General features: G+C 44.9%; 1 protein-coding gene across 1 annotated transcript in view; it reads right to left on the minus strand.

Annotated features, from left to right (window-relative positions):
• Positions 1 to 5,262: 5,262 nt before the first annotated feature.
• LOC124802866 (DNA replication complex GINS protein PSF1-like) overlaps positions 5,263 to 26,739 on the minus strand; it is a 59,050-nt gene continuing 37,573 nt past the window's right edge. The window contains exons 5-6 of the mRNA XM_047263905.1: positions 5,805 to 5,921; positions 5,263 to 5,685 (exon numbers count right to left, since the gene is read on the minus strand). Of these exons, the coding sequence (XP_047119861.1) occupies positions 5,542 to 5,685; positions 5,805 to 5,921 (261 nt within the window). The 3' untranslated portion in view covers positions 5,263 to 5,541. The remainder of the gene's footprint in view (positions 5,686 to 5,804; positions 5,922 to 26,739) is intronic.

The raw sequence follows: 26,739 nt of genomic DNA on the forward strand, positions 1-26,739 counted from the left end.
GTGGTGCTGCCGAGTCATAGATGGGCACAACAAAAGGATTGTCACAAAATAAGCTTTCAGCCAACAAGGTCTTTGTCAAACACACACACACACACACACACACACACACACACACACACACACACACACACAGCCATAGTCTCTGGCAGCTGCCAGTTACAGTTCACATTAAGAGCTGAAACAAAAATGTTTTTATCTTGAGTTTGCTCTCAGAGGTCAGCTTTCATCACAGTAGCCAAGGCAAGCGTGATTCTGTGTTCTGCTTAAGTTATGGCATTAGGTTACTCGTGTTAATTCAGGGCTACAACATGCATCGTGCCACAGTTCAGTCACTGGGCACTTAAAATCAGCTGTGGACTGAGCATCAGTTGTTTCCAGCATACCTGACTGGAGCCACTTCCAAAATTGCCTCCTCCCCCTTGAACAACGCTTCAGCACTTGTGAAGTGACCCACTGTGTCTGTATGTCACCTTCAACCAAACAGAGGCAGGAAATGTGACAACACTGTAGTGGCAAGTGACAGATGTCAACTGTTGTGTAATTTTAATTGGACTACATTTATATTCAGTTCTGAAATATGACAACACCGTATCGATTCGCCATATTCTTAATCTACATTAACAATTTAGAAGACCAATCTGAACAATCATCTTTGATTGTTTGCACATGATGCTGTTATTTACCATCTAGTAAAGTGATAAAAATTAATTACAACTTCATATACACTATGTATCCATATGGTGCAAAAAGTTGTAGTTACTCTTGAGCAATAAAAACTATTAAGCCCTACACATGACTACTAAAAAACTTCCAGTACATTTTAGTTACATGATAAATTACAAAATTTAAAGATTTTTAATTCAGCTAAATATATAGAGATTACAATTATGACCAACTTCAATTGGAACCATCACTTAGAAAATGCTGTGAGAAATGGGAACTGAAGACTGTTTTATCGGCTGCACACAAAAAAAAAATACTAAAGAGTCTGCCTAACACTATACTTGTCCATCTTCTTTTGGAATATTGCTGTGTTGCATGGTATCCTTACCAGATAGAATTGATGGGGGACACTGAAAACATTCAAAAAGGGCTGCTTGTTTTGCAGTATTGCAAAATAGGTGAGAAGATGTCAGAGATATGTTTGCCAACTTGGGCTGGCAATCCTAAAAAGCAAAGGTGTTTTTCAGAGTGGCAACACCTTATCACAAAATTACAATTGCCATATTACCCCTCCAAATGCCTAAGTATTTTAGTGACTCCCACTTACATAGACAGAAATGACTATCACAATTAAAACACAGAAATAGAAGCTGACAAGAAAAGACTTGGATATTCATTTCTACCACTGCTGTTTCAGAGTTGAACAGTAGAGAAATATAAGTCTGCAAATTTTTGTGGCCATTGTCACTGAAAGTAAAATTTTCTAGGTCTGTTAGGCAGCATCATATTTCTTCTGTATGACTGATGTTTCAACCCCCCGACTGGAATCTTCTTCAGACTCTTGTGGTATTTACACTTCACTGAACACACACTATTCAGTCAACAATGGACACCAGAAGATCCTGAATAAGATCCCAGCAGAGGCATTGAAGAGTTGATCGTACAGAAGAAATATGACACGGCCTAACAACCCAGAAGATTTTACCTTCTGTAGAGAGATAATCCTGACATTTTATAAATCCTCTGCCAAACACCTAAGTGTGGATTGCAGAATAATCGTGTAGCTGCAGATGTTCCCTTTCTTCATTTAATATAGCGTGACAATTATTAAATTATATAAAAAATGGTAAATTAGTTACAAACTACGGTGTGCGCACACTTTATTAACATGTAAATGTCACTGCAGATATTCGGATTTAGGTTATGACATGTTCGATATGCCTGTCATCATTGGCAATGATGTGGCGAAGATGAATAGCAAAATTCTGCACGATCTGCTGAAGTGTCAGGACATCAATGCTGTTGGTGACCTCATGAATGGGTTTTCTGGTCAGCAGTGTACACGTTGTCTTTAATGTAGCCCCACAAAAAAAAGAGTCGCATGTGTTCAGATCTGGAGAATATGACGGTCAATCGAGGCCCATGCCACTGACCTTCTGTACCCCAGAGCCACATGTGGTCCCCAAGGTGCTCCTGCAGGACATCAAACAACTTCCTGCTTCAATGGGGTGAATCTAAGTCTTGCACGAACCTTATCTTGTCGAAATCAGGGTCACTTTGGATAATGGGAATGAAATCATCTTCCAAAACCTTCACGTACTGTTCAGTAGTCACCATGCCATCAAGCAATATCACACCGATTATTCAGTGACTGGACACTGCACACCACAGAGTCACCCATTGACGGTGAAAAGACTTCTCGGTTGCGAAATGCGGATTCTCAGTCCTCCACATGTGTCAATTTTGCTTACTGACGAACCGTCCAAATAACAGTGGGCTTCATCACTAAACCAAACCATCATGTCCATACCAATTCCCATTATGTCCCACAGCCAACCGTGCATTCAAACTGCAGGTCGACCGTTCAGAAGTTAAGATGATTTTATTTCATATAGTTCAATAATTTTCACACTGTATCTTTAAAACACATTTACAGCCAGTCCAATGTATGCATAGAAGCTGATACTATCTTGTATCTTCTGAATGTGGTTGTTTTTAACCAGGGGGAGGGGGCAGATACTGAACATAACTGCATCTCACATAAAGTATATGGCAATATGCAGACCATTTACATGGTGTGTGTGTGTGTGTGTGTGTGTGTGTGTGTGTGTGTTTACATTCTCTCTCTCTCTTTCCATAAAGTGATTTCTACTTATGTTTATTATCCCTCTTTTTTTTTTTTTTTTACACACACACACAAAACCATACACACAACTGCACATTCAGAAGATAACCACATATGGAGTTTTCATCTTTTATGCGAAAGGTTGCTCATTTGATTCTCACTAGGTTTTTTAGACTTTTACTCTGCAATTATGAATGAATTTGTATTATTAATTAACAAATCCTGAATCACATTTTTTCATAAAAACTGCATCTTGTTTTCAACTACCAATTACATGAAAATGAAAGTATACACAATAAATTAAAATTTGGTACCAAAATGCGCAGCAGCTCGTTAAATACAGAAACAATTTACACATCAATAACACTCTTTAATATTTTATAACTTTCACAGTTTAGGCTGTAAGATGGAATTTACAAGTCTTGTTGAATATCAATTCTGATTCTGCATTCTCATGTCGAATGCGAACAAAACAAAGAATTATGTTTAAATACTGTTAATTACCATTTCAACTTGACAATAAATCTAGGGATTTAAGAATGTGAAAAAAGCACCATTTAATGTGAATTGAGCCAGTGAGCTCATGATTACAACATTAAAATGCTACTGAGAAGTGCCTTGTATGGCTGTAAATAATTGATGTCTCAGCAATAACCACCAAATCTTTCAAGTATTAAAGAAACCAAAGAGGGTCAGTTAGTCCGTAGACTTAGCAGAAATAACGGCAACGAAAATTTGGCTGTAAAAGTAGTTAGATAATGATATGCCAGATGAGTAAACTGGGTCATATACTACTACAATACCTAATTAGTACGAAGAAGACAAACAAAATAAACCATACATATTGAAAATGAAATACAATAACTGGAGGTACTATTTCCATATACACCACTGGAAAAAAAAGGGAATTGCAACACCAAAAATAATGAATTCAAAGTAATGAAATTTCAGGCTTACATTTGTTTAGGTAACATATTTAAGTGATCAACATTACATGATCATAGGTCAATGTGTGAGATAAGCCATTGCAAATATGGAATGCTGGTACATTTATAGCCAGTATATGGGATGAAGTTCCATTCCTGTTGCACTTGGTTGGTCAATACAGGGATGGTTAATTCTAGTTGTCGATGATGCTCAAGTTGTCATTGAATAATGTCCCGTAGGTGCTCAACTGGAGACAGATATGGCAATCAGTCAGGCTAAGGCAACATGTTGACACCCTGTAGACAATGTTGGGTTACAATAGCGGTATATGGCAGAGCATTAACCTGATGTAAAACACCCCCATGAAAGGCATCACAACAGGTTGAATCACAAGACAGATGTACAAATCTGCAGTCAGGTCGCATGGGATAACCACAAGAGTGCTCCTGCTGTCATGCAAAATCACACCCCAGGCCACAATTCCAGGTGTAGGACCAGTGTGTCCAGCATGCAGGCAGGTTAGTTGCAGACCCTCAGCTGGTCTTCTTCAAACCAACACACGACCATCACTGGCACCAAGGCAAAACCAGTTTTCATCAGAAAACACAGCAGACCTCCACACTGCCCTCCAATGCGCTCTCGCTTGACATCACTAAAGTCACAGTTGGTGGTGGCTGGGTCAGTGAAACGCATGCTCATGGCATCTAGCTTGAAGTTGTCTTTGAAGTAACCGATTTGTAACAGTTTGGTGTGTCACTGTGGGGCCAACTGCTGCTCAGATTACTGCTGCAGATGCAGTAGGATGCACTAAAGCCATACACTGAACACAATGGTCTTCCCTCTCAGCAGTGCAACATGGTCATCCAGAGCCCAGTAATCTTGCAACTGCATCTTCTTGTGATCACCACTGCCAGCATTCATGTACATTCCTGCCAAATCTTTCTGCAATGTTGCAGAAGTAACATCCAGCTTCTTGCAGCCCAATTACAGCATGCATTTAAAGCAAACCTGATTTTCACTCTCATAGTGATGCTGCTAACGCCACTCTTATGGTACTGGTGCAAAATTTGAATAGATATTATCCTTCAGATGTGCCCCCCCCCTCCCCCGCCCCCTCCAAATCAGTGTACATAGAAACATAGAAATAATTTTATTACAAAATGCAGCAATGCAGAAACTACCACATTATAAAAGAGAAATAAATATTTAACACTGCAGTTATGCACAAATACAGGGAGTTGTACAGCTGCTGCTTATTTTATTATATTTTTTAGCTGAAGATTAGTAGGTAATAGTGCTACGCAAAGTACCCTCCACCATACAATGTAGGATGGCTTGTGTACTATAGCTGTAGATTAGAAATAATATAGGTAGGAGCATTAGAAAGTGGCTTCCAGTCAGCTTCCAATCATGAAATAGAATTTGTCTTCACTGAATTATGCTTCACGTGTTCTAGCCCACATTCAGACAAACTGAAGTTTTTTTAACTGCATGTTATGGACATCTTATATTGTTACTTCCAAGAATAATCTTTAACAAATACAATGTTTGTAAATAATACACTTTATTTGTGTTAATTAAAACTCAACAAAAATTTGTAGTTACCTCTTGACATAAAAACTTTACAACCTAAACAAGTGAAGTGTACCAACCAACAAACTAAAACATAAAATTACACGTACAAAGTGTGTGCCCATTATATACCACTCAACTCAAGATACAAGATCCAAAATTTCCCATACAGATGTCTAGCACATCTGGATGAAAATTTATAAGATTGCAGTTGAATTATTTCCCCACAAAACATGTCCAATATTAATCATTCATCAATGCAATAAATGTTGCAGTATTCCTTGTCGAATGAGGGGTTCACACTGTGATCTTGGCAGTAGATGCTGGCTGTTTTTCTTCAAGACAATCACTTCACCATCATCCAGCTCAAACTTACCATAATCAACAAGGCAACGGACCTGCATACATAAAATAGTGAAAGTTTTTGATGCACAAAAGAGGTGCCAACATGTGTAGATCTTTTTATATAAAATGCACATAAAGAGTTCTGAAATTTAAATGAACCCTATAAACTTACCTCAATGTACAAGGATTTTGGTGGTTTCAGATCTTGCATCAAATTTAATCCATGATTATCACCAATGGATCTCATGTATGATGCCAATGTTTTGCTGTAGTTGCTAAACCACTGTATCTGCATAGATAAACAAAATATGTAAGAGTAATAAGGCCGACAGCATGAATGACAAACTGTTTTACAATATATCAATACTAGTCTACGTATCCAAAAGTCTTATAGAACAGTGTTGTTGTTGTTGTTGTTGTTGTGGTCTTCAGTCCTGAGACTGGTTTGATGCAGCTCTCCATGCTACTCCATCCTGTGCAAGCTTCTTCATCTCCCAGTACCTACTGCAACCTACGTCCTTCTGAATCTGCTTGGTGTATTCATCTCTTGGTCTCCCTCTACGATTTTTACCCTCCACGCTGCCATCCAATACTAAATTGGTGATCCCTTGATGCCTCAGACCATGTCCTACCAACCGATCCCTTCTTCTAGTCAAGTTGCGCCACAAATTTCTCTCCTCTACAATTCTATTCAACACCTCCTCATTAGTTATGTGATCTACCCATCTAATCTTCAGCATTATTCTGCAGCACCACATTTCGAAAGCTTCTATTCTCTTCTTGTCCAAACTATTTATCGTCTATGTTTCACTTTCATACATGGCTACACTCCATACAAATACTTTCAGAAATGACTTCCAGACACTTAAATCTATACTTGATGTTAACAAATTTCTCTTCTTCAGAAACGCTTTCCTTGCCATTGCCAGTCTACATTTTATATCCTCTCTACTTTGACCATCATCGGTTATTTTGTTCCCCAAATAGCCAAATTCATTTACTACTTTAAGTGTCTCATTTCCTAATCTAATTCCCTCAGCAACACCCGACTTAATTTGACTACATTCCATTGTCCTCGTTTTGCTTTTGTCGATGTTCATCTTATACCCTCCTTTCAAGACACTGTCCATTCCGTTCAACTGCTCTTCCAAGTCCTTTGCCGTCTCTGACAGACCTACAATGTCATTGGCGAACCTCAAAGATTTTATTTCTTCTCCATGGATTTTAATACCTACTCCGAATTTTTCTTTTGTTTCCTTTACTGCTTGCTCAATATACAGATTGAATAACATCGGGGATAGGCTACAAGCCTGTCCCACTCCCTTCCCAACCACTGCTTCCCTTTCACATCCCTCGACTCTTATAACTGCCATCTGGTTTTTGAACAAATTGTAAATAGCCTTTCGTTCACTGTATTTTACCCCTGCCACTTTTAGAGTTTGAAAGAGAGTATTCCAGTCAACACTGTCAAAAGCTGTCTCTAAGTCTACAAATGCTAGAAACGTAGGTTTGCCTTTTCTTAATCTTTCTTCTAAGATAAGTCATAGGGTCAGTATTGCCTCACGTGTTCCAATACGAGGTCGGCTTCTACCACTTTTTCCATTCATCTGTAAAGAATTCGTGTTAGTAATTTGCAGCCATGACTTATTAAACTGATAGTTCGGTAATTTTCACAGTGTCAACACCCGATTTCTTTGGGATTGGAATTATTATATTCTTCTTGAAGTCTGAGGGTATTTCACCTGTCTCATACATCTTGCTCACCAGATGGTAGAGTTTTATCAGGGCTGCATCTCCCAAGGCTATCAGTAGTTCTAATGGAATGTTGTCTACTCCCGGGGCCTTGTTTCAACTCAGGTCTTTCAGTGCTCTGTCAAACTCTTCACGCAGTATCACATATCTCCCATTTCATCTTCATCTACATCCTCTTCCATTTCCGTAATATTGTCCTCAAGTACATTGCCCTTGTATAGACCCTCTATATACTCCTTCCACCTTTCTGCTTTCCCTTCTTTGCTTAGAACTGGGTTTCCATATAAGCTCTTGATATTCATACAAGTAGTTCTCTTTTCTCCAAAGGTCTGTTTAATTTTCCTGTAGGCAGTATCTATCCTACCCCTAGTGGGATAAGCCTCTACATCCTTACATTTTGCACTTCATGTCGATTTCATTTTTGAGATGTTTGTATTCCTTTTTGCCTGCTTCATTTACTGCATTTTTATATTTTCTCCTTTCATCAATTAAGTTCAATATTTCTTCTATTACCCAAGGATTTCTATCAGCCCTCGTCTTTTTACCTACTTGATCCTCTGCTACCCTCACTATTTCGTCTACCAAAGCTACCCATTCTTCTTCTACTGTATTTCTTTCCCCCATCCCTGTCAACTGTTCCCTTATGCTCTCCCTGAAACTCTGTACAACCTCTGGTTCTTTCAGTTTATCCAGGTCCCATCTCCTTAAATTCCCACCTTTTTGCAGTTTCTTCAGTTTTAATCTACAGTTCATAACCAGTAGATTGTGGTCAGGGTCCACATCTGCCCCTGGAAATGTCTTACAATTTAAAACCTGGTTCCTAAATCTCTGTCTTACCATTATATAATTTATCTGATACCTTCTAGTATCTCCAGGCTTCTTCCATGTATACAACCTTCTTTCACGATTCTTGAACCAAGTGTTAGCTATGATTAAGTTATGCTCTGTGCAAAATTCTACCAGGTGGCTTCCTATTTCATTTCTTACCCCCAATCCACTTTCACCTACTATTTTTCCTTCTCTCCCTTTTCGTACTACTGAATTCCAGTCACCCATCACTATTAAATTTTCATCTCCCTTCACTACCTGAATAATTTCTTTTATCTCATAATACATTTCATCAATTTCTTCGTCATCTGCAGAGCTAGTTGGCACATAAACTTATACTACTGTAGTAGGCATGGGCTTCGTGTCTATCTTGGGCACAATAATGCATTTACTATGCTGTTTGTAGTAACTTACCCGCACTCCTATTTTTTTTATTCATTATGAAATCTACTCCTGCATTACCCCTATTTGATTTTGTATTTATAACCCTGTAATCACCTGACCAAAAGTCTTGTTCCTCCTGCCACCGAACTTCACTAATTCCCACTATATCTAACTTTAAGCTATCCATTTCCCTTTTTAAATTTTCTAACCTACCTGGCCGATTAAGGGATCTGACATTCCACACTCCGATCCGTAGAACGCCAGTTTTCTTTCTCCTGATAATGATGTCCTCGAGTAGTCCCCGCCCGGAGATCCGAATGGGCAACTATTTTACCTCCGGAGTATTTTACCCAAGAGGATGCAATCATCATTTAACCGTACAGTAAAGCTGCATGCCCTAGGGAAAAATGACAGCTGTAGTTTCCCCTTGCTTTCAGCCGTTCGCAGCACCAGCACAGCAAGGCCATTTTTGTTAGTGTGACAAGGCCAGATCAGTCAATTATCCAGACTGTTGCCCCTGCAACTACTGAAAAGGCTGCTGCCCCTCTTCAGAAACCACACATTTGCCTGGCCTCTCAACAGATACCCCTCCATCGTGGTTACACCTACGGTACGGCTATCTGTATCAAGGCACACAAGCCTCCCCACCAACGGCAAGGTCCATGGTTCATTGGGGGGAGGGGGGGGGGGGGGGGGGGGGGGAATAGAACAGTGCTCAGTTCTGAATCAACAGTTGTCTACATTTGTACTTGTGGCGTAAGTTCCTATGCACAAGATAGCATACTTTTACTCCATAGGAATGCTGCTAGGTATCCTATTAGACCAGTGGTTCCCAATCTGGGAGTAATTACCCTCTGTGGGATTAAATGTAATTTTCTAGGGGGACTCAACTGTGTTATGATCACGAAACGAAATTTTTAAAATTTTCTTACTATTTCCACTATTTTGTAAGCCTGAAATACTAATTACATAAGTTACCAATAATTACCAGGATGCTACATGGTTGAGGTTACAGCTTGCAAAACACTTGTATGTAAATCTTCCTCACATAGGCCATCCACTGCACGCATACTTTGCACTTTGTACCATGCCTCAATGACAGTCCAAATGAGACATATACAGCACACATGCTTAAATATCACATGAAAATGTCTTCTCAGAGTTGTAGGTAGTTTGTACAATGGACTAGAAATTGCTTCATTATTCATTTTGCAACAATAAATGAACTATTTTGTTCTAATACGAGTTCACAATTTTGTGAAATTCAGACTGTCTGAATGTGGCAATCTTGCAGTTCATCTATGAGATGAAATGGTTATTTGCTTCCAGTATGATGTTTTTGATCTCAGATTACGATGCAGATGTAAGGATAAAGATTTGGAATGGTGTTTTTGATTGTATGCCACAACACATAATGCATACAGTGAATTCCTTATGAGTAAGTGCTGGAAAAATGACTTAAAGGGTCAAAATTGACCAGTCTCGCAACAAATAAAGGAATAATTGCAGCCTACTATAGACAATGCTTTCTTTTACAGTAAACAGTTTAATTGAAAGCACAACACCACAGTAACAATCTAATAGCTACTACACTGGTGTAAAGCCTACGCAATATTATTATTATTATTATTACTATTATTGGCAGTGGTAATTTCTTTCAGTTCAGAAGCAAGAAATCCAGCATTCAAGTGATTACACACAGTAGGCCGAAGTATAGTGCAACATTTTAATCTGGTAGATTTCAGATGGGGGTGTAGGTTGTGGGTGACGCGAGAGCCACTCGGAAGATGAGTGGTATATAAGAATTAAATTTTGTAATAAGTGTCTACCCTCACAGCGGATAGTTAGCTTTCTTTTCTGAGAAGAAATTGTAAGTAACATTTGCGATACACTGAAAATTGCTTCATCCTGCTATAAAAAGGGGTTGTTAGTAACAAGCAGAACAGACTGTATCAGAGACTCACTAGTTCATTGTTTAATAAAACACAAACAAATATAATTTATCTTAAGTTATATTTAAAATGAAGGCATTCAAAGAAAATTGCTGTTCATTCTAAAGTTCAGTCAGGCACTAATATTGATGAGAGGAGGGGGGGGGGGGGGGGGGATACCTAATAAGCTAATACCCGATTGCACTCGGGCATAATGGTTTCAGAAAGGTTTGGGGAACCACTGCATTAGGCCATGGATGTATCATAAGACAAAAACACCACTTACATTTAGGATGTACGTTGCAGCACCTACTTTTCTTTAATACAATAATCCAAAAGCAATAACCTTGTACACAATTTTCCAGTCAGTTACAGATTAGTATCCTTAAAAAATTTAAGAGTGAAACTCTTGATTGGCAACCTCTTTAATGCCACAATGTTGTAAAATGCTATCGTTCCACAATTCCGTCACAACGGGAACAATGATACATATCTGGTGTTAGGTTGGACAGTACTCAGTATTGTTCTTCCATCTCATCCTGTTGATGAGGGTGTCAAAACATGGGGTGCTAGCTACAATAGAGACAGATTGGGAAACCAGATGCAGCCTTTTCAAAGGAACCAGTTGTGTAATTACTTTAAGTGATTTTGGAAAACCATCATTTGGTCATCTTTTCTTTAGCATTGCCAAAGAGGGGTCAATGGAGCAGAGGGTATTAGGTTGGTTGGTTTGGAGGGTAAAGGGACCCAACTATGGGGTCATCATCCCCTTTTCCGCATGCAAATAGGTCTTGGGTTAAAACCAGTTAAAACCACTCCCAAAAGGAGACAGGGAAAGTAAAACTGGGAAAAACACTGAAAGACAATAAGAAAGAACCAAGTGTGTGTGGGTGTGTGTGTGTGTGTGTGTGTGTGTGTGTGTTTTAGGGATCTTATGGGCACCCAACGGCAAGGTTATCAGCACCCTGACACTTAATAAAACAAACGAATGTGGAGAAGAACAAATTGTCAAACACACGGGCCCTTGGAATGACCACACAGTCACTCTATCTCACATGCGCTAAAACCAATGACGAGGGAAGATAGCTAATAGAGAAACTAAAACAGAGGGGAAACAAAACACAGGAGAACTAAAACAAAAGCACAGCAAAATGTGACTGGGTGAGCTAGCCACTCTGTTGACACATTAAAAACATGTCCCCAAAATCTTGTTAGAAACGTTGGACAATTCACAAAACTTTAAGATGCGAACCACATTCATTTGATCATTACTTAAAATAGATTGCAGATCTGCCGCAGTCCGCTGGTCAGCAAATAAAATGCAGTCCAATTAAATGTGGCACACCAGGATCTGCACGCCACAAGCACCACACATTGGAGAGTCCTCTCACCGGAGTAAAAATCCATGTGTCATAGGTCTGCGGCCAGTGTGAAGACGAGTAAGGACTTTGTCCCATTGACGTGGTTGGAAGGAAGTTCTCCAAGGCCGAGTTGTGGGCTTGATGACATGGTGCTTGTTGTCGGTCTCTTCTAGCCACTCATCTTACCATCGACACTGGAAGACCTGACGATCATGACATGCCTCCATGGCTGCTCAATCCACCCTTTCATTCCCCACAATTCCCACGTGTCCTGGTACCCAGCAGAAAGACACCTCCTTCCCCAGTCGCTGTAGTTGGAGGAGGGCGTCCTGGATAGTCTGGATTACTTTATCTGCTGGGTACAAACATTGGAGAGAGTAAAGGGCACTCAAAGACTCTGAACAGACGACAAATCTAACACTGGGAGAATATCTCATCTGCTCCAGTGCCTGGATCGCATATAATTCTGCGTCGAAGATGGTTACTTCGGGAGGCAGTCTGACATTGAGGACATGATCCGGGAAAATGACAGAGCAACCAACAGAGTCACCCTGCTTAGACCCATCTGCCATAAAAACAGCTACACGGTTGTGGAGCTCAGATAAAATGGCAGAAAATACCGCATTAAAAATGGAAGGAGGAATGCTGCCTCTGCTGTACCGCAACAAATCTAAAATCACTCTGGGTCTCTTCAGTAACCAGTAACCAGCTAGTTAAGGCAATGCTCCGATAACTACTGGGACATGTGCGGTCCTTTCCTGCTTTGAGGAGAGGGATCAGAACTGCCTCCCTCCATGAGTTGGGGAAGTTGTCTGTCTGCCATATTAGACTAAAACATTCGAGGAGGATTTCCTTGAACACACTGCTGGCAAATGTCGAACCATGCAGTAGCAGACGTGGTCAGGACCAGGCACTGTGTCGTAAATCTCAGTCAGTGCCTATTCGAACTCTCACATTGAGAAAGGGGAATTGTAGCCCTCAGAACTGTTTAACCCTAAAGTCCAACTTTGACCTCTCTACCGCGTACGGTAGCGATGGAACACTGGATCCTTGCTTGCATTGGCAGTAGTTTGTGCAAAATGCTTGGCCAGCATCTGTGCAATGTCTCTGGGTGTTGTTTGGAGGCATCCCAGTTTCAGCACTGCTGCTAACGGTAAACGGCTGTGTGTACCAGAAATCCTCCGGATCGCTTCCCATACTTTTGCGGAAGAAGTGGAACTGTTGATGGAGTCCAGAAACTCCTGCCTCGACCGTTCTTTGCTCTCTCTAATGACATAGCGAGCCTCGGCTCTCGCGATTCGAAAGACGGTGAGATTGTCCACTGTTGGGTGGCTTTTAAACTGTCGAAGAGGTGTATGCCTGTCCCGGATGGCTGAAAGACTTTGGTATGGATAGGTCAGAAGCATAATAGATCACATGTGTCATGTGATCACCCATTCCTGGATGCTGTCTCGGTGTTCAAAACGCAGCCAACTGGCTGAACAGCATCCAGTTAGCTTGCCTGTCATCCGTGTTGGTGGCTTCTGTTATAGCAACACACAATCCAGTAGGTGAATGCAGATGGGAAACTGGTCACTGGAATGGAGGTCATCAATGAGCTCCCAGTGGACAGAGGCAGTGAGGGATGGAGAGCAGAGAGATAGGTCAATGGCTGAGAATGACCCAGAAGCAGCACAGAAATGAGTCGGAGTACCAGTGTTTATGATTCATAGCTCTCGAGATGTCAGAAGACTCTCCAAGACTCGGCGCTGAGGGCAAGTAGAGGTTGACGACGCTGAGGGCAAGTAGAGGTTGAGCCCCACAGGACATGATGGGCATTGAAGTCTCCCAGGAGGAGAAATTGTCAGGGGAGTTGTTCCATAAGGTCTGTGAGAGCCTCAGAGTGTACTGCATCCAGTGGCGGTAAATAAAGAGAGCAAACTGTAAGCCTCCGATGTGCATGAAAACTGCTTTCACGTCAGTATCCAGGGGAGAGCAGAGGAGAGGTGCCTATTATCGACGAACACGGCAACCCCTCCTTTGTCCCTTTCCCTAGTCAGGTCATCCTTGTAATATAGTGTATAGCCCCTTAGTACAGGAGCATAAGACACTTTTAAACGTGTTTCCTGTAAACACAAGTGCAAGGTACGTTGCTCCGCAAGGAGTATCAGTTCCTCCACATGTGTCCTGAATCCATTCGTGTTCCACTGTATAATGGGAGTCATCTATCAGGATGGTAGTACTTTCATCCTGATTTTCTGCCAGGACGGGGAGCCCATAGTGGGTGGAGGCTCAGTTTTGGGGTGAGATGATTGCCCCAGTCCGACATCAACCTTCATGGACTCTGAAGAAGATTTGAGAGACACGTCAGATAGAATGACATCGACATCATTGGACTGTGTACCGCCTGTCTCCTTCGGCGGGCGATTCTTTGACTTCAATTTTTTAGTCTCAGGTGGCTTTGGAGCCACTATCTCAGAAGTGGTAGGGGGTGTAGCAGCATTGGGCGGTGCACAAGACTTCACCTGTGGAAGGGCAGGAAAGTCCATGATGTTAACAACCATGGTCTTGTATCAAGTTTGGGGGAGGGGGGCAGGCTTCAAAGGAACTGGAGCAGCACATGTGCATTGACAAACGCAGGTGCTAGTGCCGACAGTAGCAACCTCCTTTTGTGTAGTGGCATCGGTGTTCAGGACTGGCTGTTTCAGAATGGAAGAAAAGGACGCAGCAAATTTGGGTGGCTGCATGGAATTGTACAACTTCTTGGCTTCACCAAATGGGATGTGCTTTGTTGTTTTGATCTCCTCGATCTTCCGCTCCTGAAAAAAAAAAAAAAAAAAAAAAAAAAAAAAAAAAAAAAAAAAAAAAAAAAAAAAAAAAAACTCTGCAGTTCCTGATCCACAAAGGGTGATCTCCAAAGCAGATGACACACTTTGGAGGAGAGGAGCAACCAACTCCGTCACGGGCAGCTTTACCACATTTCCCACAAGTGGCTTCTCCTTTACAGCCCAGAGTAGTATGCCCAAAATGCTGGCATTTAAAACACCACTCTGGAATTGGGTAATAAGGCAGTAATACTGAGGCTTAGGAAACCTGCCTTCACATGTTCTGGTAGTTTGCTGCTGTTAAAAGTGAGGATAAAAAGAGTCTGACTTTGCGAGATCGCCATCCACCCATTTCATAGCACGTTGCACATCAAAAATGCCTTCCTGGTACCATTCGGCTTTCAGTTCTTCTCGGGGAATGTCAACTAGATCCCTGCAATCACAACGCCTCTGCTGTAGTTCAAGGTGGTGTGTAATTCAGGTTCTATCGCATACTCTCTGACGCATTAAGCTTCCTGAAGGTTCTTGACTTGGGAGCTAGATGTTTCAACCAACAGGGTCCCATTGCGCAAGCGCGTCACAAATTTTAAGGTGCCAGCAATGCCTTCTAAGGCTTTTCTGTAGGTAAAATGGTGAAACTCTTTCAAAACTTCCCTCTTTTCTTTTAACTATAAGAAACACATTCTGCAAAACAGCACGCATTCTGTTACTAGCGACTGAATAAGGAGGACTGACTACATGAGCCCTCTTGTTAGACTGGGTCTTGGTACCTTCTAGCAGCCCACCCTTTTCACTGGGAGGGGGTAAAGAAAATTTCAGGGGATCCATTTTGGTCTCACAAGCAGCTAGGGAAATAAGGGCCCACTCAGACAGAGCCCCACATGCCTGAGTAAGCCTTATACAACTGAGGTACAGCAGGTTCCCCAGAAGTTGCCCACTAACAACTGTTTCATCTCAACAGCTATGCATCCGATCAGCGTGTAGCACACCTTGAAACTGAGGTCTTTTTTTTTTTTTTTTTTTTTATAGAGGTTTATTCCGTCCTTGCAATCCGGGTAGTCAAGCCAAGATCGCCGTTTCAAGAGACACACAGTGTTAAACCACCGCGCCACATGGTAGTCACTGAAGCATGCCCAGAGCTTACGGTGACAGAGGACTGGCGCTTACCAGTCCCAAGCTCAGGAACCCAGGGTCACCAAGCCTGTACCTGGCAAATGAGTGCCAAGCCCCTGGGGGCAGAACCAAACAAAAACGGGAAAATGAGCACTAAAAGGGAAAAAAAGCAGTGGAAGCTATTATAAAATAATATAGCAGATGGCCTGGGCTGGTTGATCACAAGAATAAAAAGGATGAGCCAGCCACTCTGTAACATACTAAAACTCCTGCCAAAAAACACAAGGTAAAGAAACACAAACAGAGAAAAGACAAACAAACAGTAAAGAAAGAGCAAGGAAGAGCTAGAAAAAAAAAAAAAAAAAAAAAAGGGGGGGGGGGGGGAGACTTGTGAGAGAAGGCCAGACCCCTATGCTTAGATTGAGTAAAGAAACCTATCTCTCGAAGAAAACATAAAACTAGATCAGCCGTTGAGGCATTGTCTCCCAACACCATAGGCAGTGTGGTGGGAAGGTTAAAACGCCTCAGAGTGGGTAAAACTGGGCAGTCCAACAAGATGTGGACCACAGTCATGTGGGAACCACAGTGACACTGAGATAGGTCCTTGCGATGGAGGAGGTGACCATGAGTCAGCCCAGTATGGCTAATGCAGAGTCCCGACGAGTGGCTCACATGGATGACCTACACAACTTCGTTGTCTCCTCGGTAACAAGTAGTTTATTTGGTGTACTGAGAGTGCACCATTAGGTATCCCAGATCCTGAAAACTTAACGGAGAAAGACCGATCAGCGATCAGTCTTCGGCGTGCTGATCTCTCAGAGTCGGTTTACTGGTAACCTGCTTAGCTAGCCTGTCAGCAAATTCATTTCTTGGGATTCTGATACGTCCTGGGGTCCAAATGAAGGCCACTGAACAACCATGGTTTTTGAGGGCATAAATAGACTCCTTGATAGTCATTACCAAAGGATGACGAGGGAAGCAGTGGTCAAGAGCTTGTAGGCTGCTTAAGGAGTCACTACAGGTGAGGAAGGACTCACCTGTGCAGGAGGGGTATGCTCCAGAGCAGGACAGATGGCTACGAACTCTGCAGTGAAAACACTGCAGCCACCTGGCAAGAAGCACTGTTCAGTATGTTCAGCGTGAGTATAAGAGAATAAACATGACCATCAACCACTGGGCCATGAGTGTAGACTCTTTCTGAGCCCTGAAACTCACCAAGAATAGAGAAAAATTGGCAGCAGAGTACCTCAGGAGGAACTGAGTCTTTTGCGGGGTGTGATAGTTTCAGACAAAACTGTGGCCAAGGCTGGGATCATGGAGATTTACACGAGTAGACCTGGAAGAAATGTGGCAGAGGGAAAGACTCAAATTCAGTGAGAAGGGCGACTGCAATTGGAATCCCCGATATGGGCCCCCATTGTAGGAGATGAAACACCATGTTGGGGAAAAGGAGACGGTAATTCCGATGTTGAGGCAAACTACAAATATGGGCAGTATAATTTGCAAGGAGATGTTTTCACCTGATCCACAATGGAGGAACCCCAGCTTCCATGAGCAGGCTGTCACTGGGCTTGTTCAGAAAGCTCCTGTTGCAAGTTGAACTCCACAGTGGTGTATAGGATCCACAAGCTGCAATGCTGAGGGTGATGTTGAACCATATACCAGGCTCCCATAGTCAAGACGGGACAGCACAAGGGCTTTGTACAGCTGCAGCAGAGTAGGGCGATCTGCACTCCGGTCAAGTGTGGCTCAGGCATTGAAGAATGTTTAGATGCTGCCTGCACTTTTCCTTAAGCTGATGAAGATAGAGAATCCAAGTTAAGCAGGCGTTGAAGACTAGGCCTAAAAAGTGGTAAGACTCCACTGCGTTAAGTAGTTGGTCATCGAGGTAAAGTTCCAGATGTGGATGGACAGTTAAATGACGACAGTAGTGGATGATGCAAGTTTTGGTGGATGAAAACTTAAAGCTATGGGTGAGGGACCATCACTGTACCTTTCGTGTGGCTTCCTGCAGTCGATATTCAGCTGCACCAATAGAAGAGAAGCAGAAGGAAATACAAAGATAATCAGCATATAAGAAGGTGGATACTGAGGATCCCATTGCAGCTGTGAAACCATTAATGGCCAATAAAAAGAGTGGAACACTCAGTAAAGAGCACTGTGGGGCACCGTTCTCTTGGATATAGGGTGCACTGTGTGAAGCACCAACTTGAACTCTGAAAGTGTGGACCCATAAAGAGTCCCACGTTAAAATCAGGAGCAGGCCCCAGAGACCACACTCATGCAGAGCAGCGAGGATGTGGTGTAGCCAAGGGGCATCATAGGCTTTTGTTTGGTCAAAAAAGATGGCCATAATGTGTTGACGGCAGGAAAAAGCCATTCGGATGGCAGACTCCGGTTATACCAAGTTGTTAGCGGTGGAGTGACCTTGGCAAAAACTGTCCTGGGATGGAGCCAGAAGGCCCCGAGACTCAAGCAGCCAACACAACCGCCAGCTCACCATCAGTTCGAGCAGCTTGCACAGAACACTGGTGAGGCTGATAGGACGATAGTTATCCACATCTAGCAGGTCCTTACCAGCTTTCACCACTGGAACGATGATACTTTCTCACCAAGGCAACAGGAATTCTTCATCACTCCAGATGTGATTGAAGATGGCAAGGAGGTGGCACTGGTAATCACTGACAGATGTTTAATCATTTGGGGATGGATGCCATCTGGCACGAGGAATGTGTCTGGGAAATCGGCAAGGGCACTGAGAAATTCCCACTCACTGAACGGAGCACTATACAGCTCAGGGTGGCTTGGAGCCATAGATAAGTATTGTCTTTCCACCCACCGTTTTAGGAGGCAAAAGGTGGGGCAGTAATTCTCAGACGCAGAGGTGCTAGCATAATGCTCGGCAAGAAGCTCTGCAATGATGTCCAGGTCGGTATATACAGCTCCATTTGTGGAAATTGCAGGTATACCTGCAGGGGTCTGATATGCATAAAGACATCTGAGCTAGGGTCCAAACATGGGATGGAGAGGTGTGTTCCAATAGTAGAGACGTATCATTCCCAAAACTCCTACTTCCGTTGTCTGATGAGTTGACGGATCTGGGCATAGAGCCGTTTGAAGGCAATGAGGTGCTCCAGGGACGGATGCCGCTTACGACACTGGAGGACCCCCCTAGGGTCTCCAACGGCTGCAGCAATTTCCAGTGACCACCAAGGCACTGTCTTCCGGCAGGAGCAACCTGCGGAACAAGGGATTGCCAATTCAGCTGTACCAACAATGGTAGTAATGATGGTCTGGATCACCACATCATTGTTGCCATGCAACGGAGGTTCAACGGTGGTAGCAGAGCTGAAAGCACCCAGTCAGCCTTTCTAAGCGCCCATCTGGGCAAGTGACGCCGGGGAGGGACAGGAAGAACAGATAGTGGTCACTGCCACACAAGTCGTCGTGAGCTCTCCAGTGGATAGATGGTAGAAGGGCAAGACTGCAAATGGAGAGATCAACGGCCGAGTATGTGCCATGCACCACGCTGAAATGAGTAGGGGCACTTGTATTTAGGAGGCAAAGGTCAAGTAGAATTGGTAGATTCTCAACACCTTTCCCAAGACCAGCAATCTTGGTTCCCTCTCACGAAGGGTTATGGGCATTAAAATCACCCAAAAGTAGGAAAGGTGGGGGAACTGGGAAATAAGTGCAGCCAATACATGGTACAGCATGCCACCATTTGGAGGAAGGTAGATTTTACAGGTGGTAATTTCCTGCATTGCCCTCACTCTAACAGCCACAGCTTATAAAGGTATTTGAAGTGGCACAGGTGCATTATACACAGAGGTAGGGACTTAGAGACAACTCCATCTGACATCCTGTTATGGTCAGTACAATATTTGTAAAACCCCAGATAGCCATGAAGGAGGGGGGGGGGGGGGGGGTGAGTGTCCACATTGATGGAAATCAGGTTACCTGAAGGACAGTGCAGAAAGCAGGTGTATCGCGGAAGAGTTGTCATAACTCAGTCAGGCGCAGGGAAAAATCGCCACAATTCCACTGGAGGATGACGCTGTCTCCACCATGCCACACTGATTTCCACTGCAGCTGAGGTGTCGACGAGATCTAGGTCTTCGGACGGGGAACTGGTAGGGAGTTGTGGCATGGGTGCTAATGGAATTCAGTATTCTTCTTGGACTGTTTGCCCTCTCACTGCTCTTTAGGGGCTTGCAGGGAGGGCTTCTCAGAAGTAGCTTCAGGTACGGATGAAGACCAGGAAGCCATTCAACCAGCAGCTTGTGGCTCATTCAGCCACTGACTGGGTCCACTTCTGGACAGGAGGAGAGCTTGGAATGTAGGAGTCCAAAGGGAGCTCTTCCATGTGAGAGGAGCCAGAGGAGGCTGTTGCTTCTCTGGCTGGGATGAGTGGACCGATGTCCCCGGCATTTGTGGGAGGCGGTGGTCCCAATGGGGAACCTTTGGGAGCAACATAAGAAGATGTGCCCCCAACCACTAGGAGGGGGGATGTAGATGGATGGCCCTGAGGGCCCACTGTACAATGCTGAGACAAGGACAGTGTCGTCGCTAATGAGGGGGACATTGTCGTGGCTGCAGCATAAGACTACAGCAATCGAATGTGGTGCAGCCTTCCATATTTCAGTTTAGCCTGTCTCTAAGTCATCCAGTCCAGGGTCTTTTACTCCATAATTTTCCTCTCCTTTTGGAGTACTGTGCAGTCAAGCAATCAGGGAGAGTGGTGCTCTCCACAGCTGACACAAGTGGGAGGAGAGGCACGTGGAGTATTTGGATGCAGTGGTTGGTTGGTTGGATTGGAGAAAGGGACCAAAGAGACGAGGGAAAGAAAGTGACTAATGACAGGGGCATGAAGGAAGAAACACAGGTAGACAAGATAGACACTCAAGATAAAACAGACCCCATAAAGAATGGAGTGGAAAGGCAGAGGGCGGGGGTGAACCACCAAGCCCAGTGGAAGCCAGTCCAACTGGGGTGAAGGGGGGAGCAAGACGGCCTGCCATCCCCTCCACCCACCGATAAGGTTGAAGGTCCCACCCTTAAATAAAGTGGTAAGAAATTGTAAAACTAGATCAGCTGCTGAGGCACTGTCAGCAACACCAGGGGTAGCGAATCAGGAAAGCTAAAAGTCCGTCGCAGGGTGGCTAAGTCGGGACAGTCCAGTAAGAGGTGAACTACAGTCAACATTGATCCACAATGACAGAGAGGGGGGTCCTCAGGATGGAGGAGATAACCGTGAGTCAGCCAAATAAGGCCGATGCGAAGCCAGCAAAGAACGACAGAAGCTTTACGAGAGGCCAGTAAGGAGGACCACCACATAGTTGTAGAATCCTTTATCACCCTGAGCTTCTGCGGCAAAGAAAGTGTGTGCCACTCTGCATTCCAAAGTCCCAAAACCTGATGACATAATGCTGAGCGAAGGTCTTTTTCTGGAATGCCAATAGCAAGAGATGGCCCGTTATTAGCCAATTGAGCCAGTCAATTTGCAAGTTCATTGCCAGGGATCCCAACACGGCCTGGAGTCCAAATGAAAACCACTGTGCATCCACATTGCTCAACGAGAGAAAGGGAGTCCTGGATAGCTATAACAAAGGGGTAGCGAGGGAAGCACAGGTCAATAGCATGCAAACTGCTCAAAGAGTCACTACAGATGGTGAAGGACAGTCCTGAGCAGAAGTGGACATGGTACAATGCATGCAAGACGGCTACCAATTCTGCAGTAACAACACTACAGCCATCTGGCAAGGAACAAAGTTCCGTGTGTCTCACATAGGTTTAAGCGTGACCAGCAACCATGGAGCCATCAGTATAAATCACTTCTGAACAGTATAAATCACTTCTGAACCCTGGAATGAACTGAGGAGAAGTGGGAAGTGCTGGTGGCGAAGGGCCTCTGGAGGGATACAATCCTTTGAATTGATGGAGATATCAAGAAAGAGCTGTAGCCGAGAATGCATCACAGACGGATACGTGCATGAGCAGAGAAAAGAGGTGGTAAAGGGAAATGCTGGACCTCAGAAAAGAGCAACTGAATGTGGACAGTCACGGTGCGCCCACATCGTGGCCGCCGCCGCAGGAGGTTGATCTCCATGTCTGGATAAAGGAGACCACAATTAGGGTGCTTTGTGGTGCAGCGAAAGCGGAGTGCATAAGATATCAGCTGTTGTTGGTGCAAAACTTGCAGTGGTGGAATCCCCGCCTCTGCAAGAAGGCTAATCACGGGGCTAGTCTGGAAGGCACCAGCCGCAAGTCACCCCCCACAATGGTGGATGGGATCTAGTATCTGCAATGTCGAAGAACCACAGACAGGACTCCCAAAGTCTAAACGAGAATGGACCAGCGCTTTGTACAATTGCAGGATAATAGAGTGGTCCGCACCCCTGGTGGTATTGCACAGACAACTTTGAACATTGAGATGTAATCAGCACATCCTCTTCAGCTGGTGAAGATTAGGGAGCCATGTCAACTGGCATCAAGGTCCAGACCCAAGATGCAATGGATGTCCACCACCTCAAGGAATTGGCCATTGAGGAACAGGTCTGGATGGGGATGGACTGTACAGTGACGGCAGAAATGCATGACACACAACTTGGCCACCGAAAACTGAAAGCCATGGGAGAGAGCCCAAGATTGCACCTGATAGATTGCCCCCTGTAGACGGCGTTCTGCAGCGCCTGACGGAGTAAGCAATGTAGATGCAAAAATTGTCAGCATACAAAGAGGGGGACACTGTCAGCCCAGCAGCCACCACCAGTCCATTAACGGCGATGAGAAAGAGAGGAGCGCTCAGCACGGAACCCTGTGAAACCCCATTTTCTTGCCGATGGGAAGTGTTGTAGGAGGAACCAACTTGGACCCGAAAACAGTGACAAGAAAGAAAGTTACGGATCAAAACGGACAGAGCATCACGAAGGCCCTAGTCGTGAAGAGTGGTGAGGCTATGGTGTCGCCAGGTGGTGTCATAAGCTTTATGCAAGTCAAAGAAAAATGCAATGAGGTGTTGCTGATGGGCAAATGCCAACCGGATAGCAGACTCAAAGTGGACTAAGTTATCTACCATAGAGCAGCCACGGTGAAAACCACCTTGAGTCGATGACAAAAAGTCGCGGGATTCAAGGATACAAAACAGCCGCCAACTCACCAGGCGTTCAAGGAACTTGCAAAGGGTGTTGGTAAGGCTAATTGGACAGTAGCTATCCTACTAAAGAGGTGGCTTCCCAGGCTTCAACACCGGAATAACATTGCTTTCCTGCCACTCGATAGGAAATACCCCCTCACTCCACAGACGGTTGGAAAGTGGTGGCCAGCCACCGATAAGTGTTGGAGCATTTGGTTATGTATCTGATCCAGTCCAGGAGCCCTGTTGGGACAAAGGGCGAGGGTGCTGGCGAATTCCCACATGCTAAATGGGGCATTATAAGGCTCCAAGCAGCAAGAAATGAAAGAGAACAGCAGTCATTCTGAGTGCTCTTTAAGGAGGAGGAATATGGGCGAATACTGAGTCGATGCAGAAGCTTGGGCAAAGTGTTGAGCGAAATGCTCTGCGACAAAGTCCAGATGGGTAAGGCCAACACCATGCACAGAAATTTTGCCTGAGTTTCGCCCAGACTTGTGGAGAGGGGGTGTGTGGTCCTATGGCAGCCACATTTCATTCCCAGCAAATCTGCTTCTGAAATATGATTAGGTAACGGGCCCAGTTGTGGAATCGTTTAAAGACCAGAAGGAGAGCAGTAGAAGGGTGCCGCTAGAAGCGTTGAAGAGCACGGCAGTGGCCTTTTATGGTTCCAGCAATTTCCAGAGTCCACCAAGGGATCATCATCTACATGGGGAACCCGAGGAAGAAGGAATGGCTGAAACAGCTGCGGCAAGAATGGTGGCAGTCAAAGTCTGTGTAGAGTCATCAATATTACTGTGTGGTAGTACAGGGAGGATGGAAGCAGAGGAGAAGGCACCCCAATAAGCTTTAGAGAAGGCCCACCTGGGAGGGTGACTGAGTGAGACATACTGAAGGTAGGTCAAAACAATCAGGAAGTAATCGCTGTCACATAAGTCATTGTGGACACCCCACTGAATGGAGGGAAGAAGGCTGGGACTGCATATGGGGAGGTCAATGGCAGAGAAAGTGCTGTGAGCCACACTAAAGTGTGTGGGAGTGTCAGTGTTTAGGAGACAGAGGTCAAGCCCTGCCAGAACAGCTTTAACTGTCCTGCCCAGGGCAGTAGTCATGTGACTACCCCACAGAGGGTTGTGGGCATTTAAGTCCCCTAGAAGCAGGAAGGGAGAATGGATCTGTTGAAGAAGGGTGGTTAGGGCAAGGGATATGGGTGGCCTGTCAGGCAAGAGGTAGAGATTAAAGATTATGATTGGAGTGGCCAGATGGACCCTGACAGCAATTGCTTCCAGAGTCGTATGGAGGGGAACCCATTTACTTACAGAATCCTTGTGGACCAAGATGCAAACACCACCAGAAGCCCGCAAGGGGCCAATTCGGTTTCGACAGAAAGCATGGAACCCACGAAGGGTGGGTGAGTAAGAACTGACAAAATGGATCTCCTGGAGAGCAATACAAGCAGCAGAGTAGGAGGAAAGACGGGGCTGCAACTCTGGGAGGTGATGCAAATAGCCATTACAATTCCACTGGAGGATTCTCAAGCTGGAGCCCAAATGGAAAGTGAATGGACTGGAGCCGGTCACGCCGTCGAGTCGCCATCCGACACTGATAAGGATGAGGTAATGTCCTTATAGGTGGGGTCAGACTCTGTCGGTTCATTGGTTGGAGGAGGGGAAGGCGGCAGTTCAGGGGGTACCGGAGGGGCCTTGCCCTTGTTCTTGTGTTTCTTTTTCTTCTCTTGTGAAAGAACAGAAGGGCAGACTGCAGTGAGGTCGAGCAAGGAATTACAACTGCCAATCTTGGCACCCACCGGCTGCGGATCGGACGACTACGATGTGGAGCTGAAGATTGCCTTTCAGGGGGTGCCGGGAAGAGGACTCCCGGGAGGGAGCTCCAGTACCAGCAGCTGCTGAAGAAGGGGAGCGCTTCTCCAGTAGGGGAGGGGGAGCAGCACCCGAAGGGGTGGGTATGGCTTCTGATGGGGAGGGGGAGGGGGGAAGTGGGAGATGAGGGTGAGGCAGAAGGTGTGGGGCGAATGGGGCGGGGCTGGGAAGAGGAAGGGGTAGGTGGGGGAATGGATGTAACTGAAGCAAAAGTAGAAGTCAGGGGAATGGATGTAACTGAAGCAAAAGTAGAAGTCAGAGGAACGGGATGGAGCTGGTCATACTTTCGACAAGCCTCGGTGTAGGTAAGTCGGTCTAAAGTCTTGTACTCTCGAATGCATTGTTCTTACACATACACAAGGCATGCTGACGAGTGAGGAGGATGCTGCGCATTACAACTGATGCACACTGGCGGGGGAGCACAGGCACTCCCCTAATGGAGGGGGCGCTCATAGTCACCGAAGAGAGGATCATTGGTGCAGCGGGAAGACGTGTCCAAACTGTAAGCATTTATAGCATCTCATAGGTGGTGGAATGTAAGGTTTCACATTACCTTCTCTGGGAGGGTATCCTCCTCGAACGCCAGGATACACGTGCCTGCATCGGTCCGATTGTCTGTAGGGCCTCGCTGTAAACGGCAGGTAAATCAGACTCCTCACCGCTCAAGGTTAGCACGGAGGTCCTCGTCAGTTTGGAGAAGAAGATTCCAGTAGAAAATGATACCCTGTACCGAGTTCAAGATTGGTGGGGTGCGACGGAGACTGGGATGTCACCGAGATGGTCACAAGCACGCAGTGTTGCAGATTGGGCAGCAGAAAATGTCTTTATGAGCAATGAACCGGACCGGATTTTACTCATGGATTCCAGTTTGCCATACTTATCTTCAATCATCTCCATGAAAAACAAAGGCTCGGTCATGGCAAAACTATTGCCATATGTCCTGGTACAAACTAGGTACCAAGGTAAAGGTTTCAACCCAACCTGGCGAGTTTGACCTTCTTCCCAGGGGTGGCCAGGGAGGGGAATGCCGAAGGATCAGAAGAAGGAGTGTCTTGTCTACTATCACTCTTAGAGATAGTTCAGATACTAGCAGTGTGATCCCTGTGTTGTCAGGGGCCTCAGCCAAGTGGGTACTTAACAGCCCCACCACACAGACTGCCTACCATGCTGGTGACCTAGCAGGAAGGGTGCCAGGGTGCATTGGGAAAGTGGAGGGGAGGGGGAGTGGAGCCTGCACCATGGAAACTAGGTCGGGAGTGCGTCCCCAAATGGCTCACACTGAACGAAAAACTTTGGAGATGGAGGTCAAACCCCAAGGGGACCAAAAATGCCGAAAAGGAGATGGAAACAGCAAACTTAACAATAGCACATACCAAAACAAAGCCGGGAGGATAGCCAGGTCGATATAAAGAAGTCCACCAAGAGGGAAAGGAGGGGGCAGGGAGAAAAGAGCAAGGACAGGGAAGGAAAGGAACAGGGACGGTAATGCAGCCGGGAAAAAGGAAGGAGACTCCAATAGCTCGGGGCCCCGTGCACGGAAGGAGACTGCAATAGCTTGGAGCCCTGTGCACACCACACACATGCCCACAAAAGGGACTGTGGGCCCCATGGGGGGATCTGGATGCAGTAGATGTCCACAGTGGTGACATGTGGTGCTGGAATGGCACTGGGAAGACATGTGCTTGAATTTCCAGCACGTAAAGCACTGCATTACGGGAGGGACATTTGGTTTGCTGTCACATCCGCAGACCATCACCATGACCTTTTCAGGTAACGAATCACCCTCAAAGGCCAAGATGAAGGTACAGGTAGCAACCCTGTCGTCTTTAGGTCCCCTATAGATGCGCCGGACGAAGTGAACACCCCGACGTTCTAAAGTGGCATGTAGCTCATTGTCGGACTGCAACAGGAGGTCGTAACGA

The sequence above is a fragment of the Schistocerca piceifrons genome, chromosome 6 (genome assembly GCF_021461385.2).
Source record: "Schistocerca piceifrons isolate TAMUIC-IGC-003096 chromosome 6, iqSchPice1.1, whole genome shotgun sequence".
Classification (NCBI taxonomy): Eukaryota; Metazoa; Arthropoda; class Insecta; order Orthoptera; family Acrididae; genus Schistocerca; species Schistocerca piceifrons.